This window comes from Bufo gargarizans, unplaced genomic scaffold (assembly GCF_014858855.1).
Source record: "Bufo gargarizans isolate SCDJY-AF-19 unplaced genomic scaffold, ASM1485885v1 original_scaffold_2143_pilon, whole genome shotgun sequence".
Taxonomy (NCBI): Eukaryota; Metazoa; Chordata; class Amphibia; order Anura; family Bufonidae; genus Bufo; species Bufo gargarizans.
The window spans coordinates 183,956-193,399 of NW_025334660.1; the positions used below are offsets into that span (position 1 = coordinate 183,956).

Here is a 9,444-nt window from a genome sequence, read left to right on the forward strand (position 1 = left end):
GGGAGATAATGTGAACGTGCTGGATCCACTGTCGGCCACCCAATTGACTAATGCCTGTAGCTGCTTAGCCTTACCATCCTTAGAACGGCATTGGGCCCCACCAAATATCGCTGTAAATTCTGGCGGCTACTGGGACCTGAGGTAGTTGGTACACTAGGACGTGTGGCTGTGTCAGAACGGCCACGTCCTCTCCCAGCACCAGAGGGTCCACTAGCACCACCACGACCATGTCCGCGTCCCTTACTAGATGTTTTCCTCATTGTTACCGTTCACCACAATAACAAAAATATTATTTGGCCCAATGTATTGAATTCAAATTCAGGCCTTTTTTTTACAGACACCTAACACTATCTGGCTATCTATTTAGGTACCGTATTACACTAATACAGGCACAGCAGTAACGACAGATTTAGCTGAATATAAATTTAAGGTCTAGTATTTAGGCGCTGTGTGACAGGTATACGTTCACACACAGTGTAATGTCTCGGCTGCGTGTTGCTTTAGGTACACAGCTTAACATCAAGTATAAACCGAATCCCAATGAAAGATGCGCTGGTTTGCTGAACTGATGCAATCTTTACTGAGATATAATGAACAGGAATGTGTACAATAATGTTCATATGATATGATATGGGATGATATGTGAGGTAAAACTGTGAAACAAACATAAAAAGAGAAATATAAGCATGGCTAATTCAAGCAACATACATTATACAGAGCTAATACAAAAGATAGGGCCTAACTAACATGTGCTTGCTTACTACACTGAAACACACATTATCTATCTGCAATGTCTAACATCCCTCTACACAAGCTGAACTAGCAAAACCCCTTTACTCACAGGCTTTGGTGTTCGTCAGGTTTGCAATCTGTAATAGCTTTAAGATGTCCTGTGGATCTGGTCACTATAGTACCCAGAGCTGGACTGAACAGGATATGTCCCAGCAAGCCCTAGAGAGTACAGAGAAGACCCGCCTCTAGGCTTCAAGAAAATGGAGGGTCTTAAAGAAACAGACACTACTGAGTGCCAAGCATGTAATATACATTGCAAAGGCAGCACACTCCCCACCTGGCGTACCATTGGTTATGCCACTAACCTTTGGACAGAAGTAAAACTACTTCAGAAATTGGCCTAGCATACACCTTGGGAATGCCCTGTCTAACAATTCTAACTTCAACTTTTCTAACTCTAGCATCACCACTAGGATCAGTCCCCACAATGAGTCCAATAGGCCATTCGTTCCTGTGGGCCTGAGTGTCTTTTAATAAGACAATGTCTCCAACTTGTAAGTTGGGTTTGTCATCTTGCCATTTCTTGCGAGGCTGGAGTGTCACCAGGTATTCCTGTCTCCACCTCTTCCAGAAAATGTCCGCAAGGCTTTGAACTTGTCTCCATTGCTTAGTATACAAGTCCTTGAGGTCAAAGTCTCCAGTGGGAGCTGTCACTGGTTCCATCTTCTGGGTCAGCAGCATTGCGGGTGTCAAGACTGATGGCATCTCTGGATCTGTAGACACTGGAACCAAAGGTCTGGCGTTCATAATGGCCACGACTTCAGCCATTAGTGTAGTCAAAGCTTCATGAGTGAGGCGAGTAGACCCAACCTTCAGGAGCATGGCATCCAGAATACGACGAGCTACTCCAATCATCCTCTCCCATGCTCCTCCCATATGCGATGCGTGTGGAGGATTAAAAGTCCAAGTGCATCCTTGATCTTGAAGATAGGAACCTGTTTCAGAGTCTGTAGAGATGATTTTCAACTCCTTGCAGGCCCCAATAAAGTTTGTGCCGCGGTCTGAACGAATCAATTTCGCTGGCCCTCTGATAGAGAAGAATCTTCTCAAGGCATTGATGAAACTTGAAGTGGATAAAGATTCAATCACTTCAATATGAACTGCTCTAGTACTCAAGCAAGAGAACAGAACAGCCCAGCGTTTACTTTCGGCACTGCCTCCTCTAGTCTTGCGAGAAGAGATGTTCCATGGTCCAAAAACGTCTAGACCTACGTGAGTGAACGGAGGATCTGAAGCAAGTCTGTCTGCAGGTAAGTTTGACATCTTTTGAACCTCAAGTTTCCCTCTAATCTTCTTACAGGTAACGCATTGGCTGATCACGCTGGAGACTAGTCTCTTACCTCCTATGATCCACAATCCTGCTGACCGTACTGCTCCTTCAGTGAAGTGTCGTCCTTGATGTGCAACTTGCTCGTGATAGTGTCTTACCAGAAGAAGAGCGATGTGATGATTCTTAGGTATGATGAAGGGATGTTTCTCTTGGATAGTCATATCCGCTGCCGACAAACGACCTCCAATTCTTAGTACTCCGTCTTCGTCGAGGATAGGGTTCAACTTCTTGAGCGAACTGTGTCGAGAAATCTCTTCCTTTTTCAGAAGGCTTTGAATTTCTTCTTTAAAGACTTCCTGCTGGACGCATTTGATGATCGCGACCTTGGCTTGTTCAAGATGGTCGTTGCTACGTTGATCAGTATTAGTAGCTCTGGAGGAGTATCTGGCTAGACAGATAAGTTTTCCGATTGCACGAGTCAGTGACTTCCATCTAGAAAACCTTTCAAATCTATGGGCGCCCAGACTGTCTTTGGTAACTAAAGTCTTGCAAACTGCAACTTGAGGTCTTACCTCTTTGTCTTGATCTGGTTCTATGAGCTGAAAGGTCTCTACCTGAGTAGTCTCTTTGATTTCTGGCTTACCAAGAAACGATGGACCTACGAACCAGTTAGTTTGCTTGAGTACAGCGGCTGACACCAATCTTGTCCCATGATCCGCTGGGTTCTTGTCCGTGCTGATGTAATGCCACTGATCTGGACTTGTAGACTTTCTGATACGTGTCACTCTGTTGGTCACGTATGTGTAAAATCTTTTTGAAGAGTTGTGAATATATCCTAACACAATCTTGCTGTCCGTATAAAAGTTCACTGCATGGATCTCAATGTCCAGTTCAGTCGTAATCATGTCTGCCATCTCTACCGCTAAGACAGCAGCACAAAGTTCTAGACGTGGGACAGTGTGAGCAGGTCTGGGAGCTAGTTTAGATTTTCCCATGATGAACCCAACATGGCTTTGTCCCTCAGTGTCTATTACCCTGAGGTAAGTTACAGCTGCAATAGCCATAGTGGAAGCGTCAGAGAATACGCATAATTCTCTCCTCTTTGTAGCAGACAAGGAAACAAATACGTACGGTCTTGAAATGTAGAGTTGTTCAAGCTCTAACAATGAGTCTTTCCACACCTTCCACTGCATTCGCTTCTCGTCAGGAAGAAGTACGTCCCAGTCAATTTGTTCCTGCTCAGTAGTGATCTGTCTCAAAAAAGCTTTGCCTTGCATGATGATTGGTGCTACGAATCCCAGGGGGTCATAAAGACTGTTGACTGTAGATAGGACACCTCTTTTTGTGAATGGTTTCTCTTCTCTGGAGACCCTGAAGGTGAAACTGTCAGTCTTTAAGTCCCAACTAAGCCCAAGACTTCTTTGCAAGGGTGGTGATTCTGTTCCTAGATCTAAGTCTTTGAGGTCTTTAGCACGGTCTTCCATTGGAAATGCTTCCATGACTCTGTAGCTGTTGGAAGCTACCTTGTTCAATCTTATGTTGGATTCTGCCAACATTTCTTTTGTACTTTTCAAGACGTTAATAGCTTCTTCGTTGCTGGAGAAAGAAGCAAGTCCATCGTCCACGTAAAAGTTCTTCATGACGAACTGTTTGGCTTCTTGACCATGTCTTTCACCTTGCTGTGCTGCTCGTTTCAGGTTGTAGATAGCTACAGCTGGGGAAGGGCTGTTTCCAAACACATGTACCTTCATCCTGTACTCTATGATGTCTTTGTTAAAGTCATTGTCTGCATACCACAGGAACCTTAAGTAGTCTCGGTGATCTTCTCGAACGAAGAAACAGTAGAACATCTGTTGTACATCTGCTGTTACTGCTACAAGTTCTTTCCTGAACCTGATGAGTACTCCAAGGAGTGTGTTGTTCAGGTCAGGTCCGCTGAGAAGGACGTCATTTAGTGAGATGCCTTCGTGCTTCGCACTAGAGTCAAATACTACACGTATCTGACCTGGTTTTTGAGGATGATACACTCCAAATATTGGTAAGTACCAGTGTTCTTGGTTTTCTTGTAGTGGTGGTGCCCTTTCTGCATGCTCGTTGTCAAAAATCTTTTGCATGAAGGCTTGGAAGTGTTTCTTCATATCTGGCTTTCTTTGTAGAGTGCGCTGCAACAAACTGAAGCGTTTCTCTGCTTGTACCTTGTTGACAGGAAGGCGATGGCGTGGTGACCGGAAGGGTAGAGGGGCTACCCAGCTGCCTGACTTGTCTCTGTAGACTTCTCTGTCCATGATCTCGAGGAAGAGGGTATCTTCTACCGAGGGTGCTGGCTTGTCGTCGTCTCGTGTTCTTTCAAACACCTTACAACCCAGTTCATCTGTATTTCCAGTTGAGGCTAAGTCTTCCATGCACCTCTGGATACTCCGATGATGTGTTGGGTTATCTAATCTCTCTTTAATGTGTAGACTGTTGGTACATGGGCAAAGACAAGACGTACGACCATTCTGCAACAGATGTGTTCTGTAGACATTTACCTTTGATGGTTTGTGCAGTCCGTCTAGACATACTTCTCCAACGATGACCCATCCGAGATCAAGGCGTTGTGCAAATGGTGCATTGTGTGGCCCATTGTACTGTTCTCTGACTTTGTGCAATCTGAGAATATCTCTCCCAAGTAGAAGGGTGATTGCAGCATCTGGATCTAGTGCTGGTATTTGGTCTGCTATTCGCACCAGATGAGGGTGATGACGAGCAACTTCAGGTGTGGGTATCTCTGACCTGTCGTCTGGTATCTCATCGCATTCTATCAGGGTAGGTAGAGTCACCTTTGTCTTTCCATCTAAAGACTCGATGATGTAGTTATTTGCTCTTCTCCCTATTGTCTCTACAACTCCAGAACAAGTCTTCAAGGTGTATGGAGTTGGACTTCCTTTGTCACCGAAGAGGTCAAAGAATTCTGTTTTTGCCAGAGATCTGTTACTCTGTTCATCCATGACTGTGTACATCTTGATTGCTTTTTCTCTAAAACCTGCTGGATACACCTTGACTAAGCATATCTTGGAGCACGATCTTGAGCGGCCCTGCTCTGTACAGATCTCAGTGCACTTTGAGCTTACTGCTGGCGTTGCACTCTCTCCTTGCTCCCCACCATGATCTTCTTGAGTTGCTTGAACTTCTTGTTTCCATGGTGGTGGTCCCGGGTGCAGTGCTGACAAGTGTTTGTCACTGTTACACTCTGTGCATTGTATTGTTTTTGTACAGTCTTTTGCAAGATGCTGAATTGAAGCGCAGCATCTGAAACAAATGCGATTGTCTTTAAGATAAGCTTTGCGCTCTTCTAACGTCTTACTTCTGAAACTGCGACATTTTCTTAGTGGATGAGGCTTATTGTGGATAGGACATATTTTGTCTGACTCCTCAACTTTCTTCCTTGTGTTGTCTTCCTGATTAGCTGCAGATTCAGGCGGAACTTCTGTCTTCCTTACAGAAACTGTTGCTCTGCGTTCTTTGTAAAGCCCTGGAGGTTTCTGCTCTACCTTTGGGAAGCTTGCCGTTCTCTTGTTCAGGAAAGCAAAGCTTGGGTCATTGCGTATTTCAGCTTGGTCTTCTATGAATTCAGCGAAGAAGGCGAATGGTGGAAATGCAACATGATGATCTTTCTTGTATCTTGAAGCTTGAGCTACCCACCTTTCTTGCAAGTTGTAAGGAAGTTTCTCGATTATGGGCTCAACTCCACGTGCTGTATCCAGATATGAGAGACCTGGCAGATATCCACTAGACTTAGCGGCTTCTATTTCTAAGAGTAGGTCTCCCAAACCTCTCAGCTTTTGGTAATCCTTATTTGTTATTCTTGGATAGTTTTCTATCCTTTTCAGAAGAGCATCCTCGATCACTTCAGGTGATCCATAGCATTGTTCTAGTCTCTGCCACACCATTGCAAGTCCTGCTGCTGCGTCATGAACGTGTACTGATCTGATCCTTTGGGCTTGCTCAGTGGACTCTGGTCCTAGCCATCTGACAAGCTGGTCAAGCTTTTCTTTCTCTGTCAGGTTTAAGTTTTGGGTACCGCTCAGGAAAGATGATTTCCAGGCCCAGTAGTTTTCTGGACGGTCATCGAATTTCATGAGACCAGCGCCCACTATCTCACGGTGCATCAGGAATTTTGCCACTTCTATAGCACTTGTTGCGTCTGGCGAATACTTCTCGGGTGTAAACTCAGGGTATGGTTGCGGCTGGTAAGGCTGATGAGGCGCTTGTCTGAATCCACTTTGTTTAGGTGGTTGTTCTCGTCTGTTGTAAGTCTTTCTGCTATAATCCAGACTTGTATTTGCTTGAGGAGGGAGTACGCGAGCATCCGTTTGAACTCTTGGAGGGTTGGCAGATTGGTCTCTAAGCATGCGACCGCTTGACTTCCCACACTGAGATTCTGATTTAGTCTTGCAATGTTGCGTAGTATCAAAGTTGCTGATTGCTGGTGGAGTCAATGAAGACCTAGGTGCATCATTGTACTGCTGGTCAGTGTACATGGTTGCTTGTGACTGTACGTACTCACGGGTGCGTTGGATTGCGCTGTGGGATGACATCTGTTTTTCTATGCCATCAAACTGAGCTTCAGCAGCCCTTGTGAAAACTTCTGCCTCGGCTAAGGCTGCTGCTGCGTTTTTCTGCTGTTTGAGTAAGTGTAAAGATGCTTCCACTTCTGCTTTCTTTTTAAGTGCTTCAGATTCACTTTTTGCTTGCTCTCTCATCAATTCAGCTTCCTGCTCCGCATAAGAAGCCATGGCGCAAGCTGCCTCTGCTTTTGCTCTTGCTTTAGTCGCTTTGTCGCTAGCCGATGACAGACTGGTGATGCCTGAACGTCTAGAACTAGTACGCTTAGATCTTGCTGAATCGGCGCTAGCTGAAGTCAGATTTGTTTGACTGAATGCTCTAGACAGTGTTGTGTATCTAGACTTGATTCTTGGCAAGCTGTGTGTGTCATCTTCCTTATAGGAGCATTGAGGGTTAACTGTCAGAGTGTTGTTCCCTGTGTTCTGCATCTTGATTTAGCTGGCAGCGTGGATAATGATGATGACTGGACACAGGCAGTATCAGTGTTGTAGTGAGTGAGAGAAATTAGTTTCACTTTCGTTTCACTCCACGTGGCTGAAAGGAGTTATTAGTCCTTTTACTGCGGAGGACGATTTAAAGCTGTTTAACTGCTTCTGACAACGTTTTAAAGCCTTTTTACTTTAATGTCTCGGCTGCGTGTTGCTTTAGGTACACAGCTTAACATCAAGTATAAACCGAATCCCAATGAAAGATGCGCTGGTTTGCTGAACTGATGCAATCTTTACTGAGATATAATGAACAGGAATGTGTACAATAATGTTCATATGATATGATATGGGATGATATGTGAGGTAAAACTGTGAAACAAACATAAAAAGAGAAATATAAGCATGGCTAATTCAAGCAACATACATTATACAGAGCTAATACAAAAGATAGGGCCTAACTAACATGTGCTTGCTTACTACACTGAAACACACATTATCTATCTGCAATGTCTAACATCCCTCTACACAAGCTGAACTAGCAAAACCCCTTTACTCACAGGCTTTGGTGTTCGTCAGGTTTGCAATCTGTAATAGCTTTAAGATGTCCTGTGGATCTGGTCACTATAGTACCCAGAGCTGGACTGAACAGGATATGTCCCAGCAAGCCCTAGAGAGTACAGAGAAGACCCGCCTCTAGGCTTCAAGAAAATGGAGGGTCTTAAAGAAACAGACACTACTGAGTGCCAAGCATGTAATATACATTGCAAAGGCAGCACACACAGAATTAGACTTGGAATTGCACAGTAGCGTGTGTGTGAAGTTATTGAGAATAACCCTATCTGCACCTTGAATCTTATATACCCTTTTAGGGATAGATTTAAAATAGATCTAATACAGCGGAAACCACTAAATTAGGAAATTGCAAAATTGGGAATTGTATTTCAACCCAGAACAAAAACTGTGCTTTTACGGACACTAAATAACTTGACCAGCCACAGCAATAACCACAGATTTAGATGAATGTAAATTTGAGGCCTAGTATTTAGGCGCTGGGTGAAAGGTATACGTTTACAGACAGAATTAGACTTGGAAATGCACAGTAGCGTGTGTGTGAAGTTATTGAGAATGACCCTATCTACACCTTAAATCTTATATACCCTTTTAATGAATAATTTAAAGTAGCCCTGATACAGCAGAAACCACTAATTTAGGAAATTGCTAAGTTGGGAATTGTATTTCAACCCTGAACAAAAATGTATCCTTTGCCAGACAGCAGACAGTATTACAATTGGCTGGCCACAGCTGAAACACCAGATTTAGGGTACTGCTATTTTGGCAATTGTATTTCACCCCTCAATAAAAAAGCAAGCACAGCCAAGCCCCTGATGTAAGATATTGCCAAAAAATAACCACACTATTGATGGTTAAATGCACTTGGTGACAGCTTCAACCTGATGTAGGATATAGCCAAAAAATAACCACACTATTGAGGGTTAAATGCACTTGGTGACAGCTTGACCCTGATGTAGGATATAGCCAAAAAACAACCACACTATTGAGGGTTAAATGCACTTGGTGACAGCTTGACCCTGATGTAGGATATAGCCAAAGAACAACCACACTATTGATGGTTAAATGCACTTGGTGGCGGGCTCAGCTTGCCCCTGATGTAGGATATAGCCAAAAAACAACCACACTATTGAGGGTTAAATGCACTTGGTGTGACAGCTTGACCCTGATGTAGGATATAGCCAAAAAATAACCACACTATTGATGGTTAAATGTACTTGGTGGCAGCTTGACCCTGATGTAGGATATAGCCAAAAAACAACCACACTATTGAGGGTTAAATGCACTTGGTGACAGGCTCAGCTTGCCCCTGATGTAGTATATGGCCAAAAAATAACCACACTATTGATGGTTAAATGCACTTGGTGTGACAGCTTGACCCTGATGTAGGATATAGCCAAAAAACAACCACACTATTGAGGGTTAAATGCACTTGGTGACAGGCTCAGCTTGCCCCTGATGTAGTCTATGGCCAAAAAATAACCACACTATTGATGGTTAAATGCACTTGGTGTGACAGCTTGACCCTGATGTAGGATATAGCCAAAAAACAACCACACTATTGAGGGTTAAATGCACTTGGTGACAGGCTCAGCTTGCCCCTGATGTAGTATATGGCCAAAACATAACCACACTATTGATGGTTAAATGCACTTGGTGTGACAGCTTGACCCTGATGTGGGTTATAGCCAAAAAACAACCACGCTATTGAGGGTTACATGCACTTGGTGACAGCTTGACCCTGATGTAGGATATAGCCAACGAACAACCACACTATTG

At 43.9% G+C, this 9,444-nt stretch overlaps 1 protein-coding gene across 3 annotated transcripts; it reads right to left on the bottom strand.

Moving 5' to 3' along the window:
- Positions 1-556: 556 nt before the first annotated feature.
- On the bottom strand, positions 557-7,865 carry LOC122924006. Of its 3 annotated transcripts, none has more exons than XR_006387346.1 (2): positions 842-7,865; positions 557-653 (listed from the first exon to the last, which is right to left on the bottom strand). XR_006387346.1 is itself a non-coding variant. In XM_044274930.1 (2 exons), exon 2 carries the CDS (start codon positions 7,093-7,095, stop codon positions 1,093-1,095), a length of 6,003 nt encoding a protein of 2,000 aa, XP_044130865.1. In that variant the 5' UTR covers positions 7,096-7,464; positions 7,653-7,865; the 3' UTR covers positions 557-1,092. The 3 variants fall into 3 exon arrangements, 2 of the variants coding, with proteins under 2 accessions (XP_044130865.1, XP_044130866.1); XM_044274930.1 differs by having other exon boundaries at positions 557-7,464; positions 7,653-7,865; XM_044274931.1 differs by having other exon boundaries at positions 557-2,000; positions 2,133-7,865.
- Between the last annotated feature and the right edge of the window lie 1,579 nt (positions 7,866-9,444).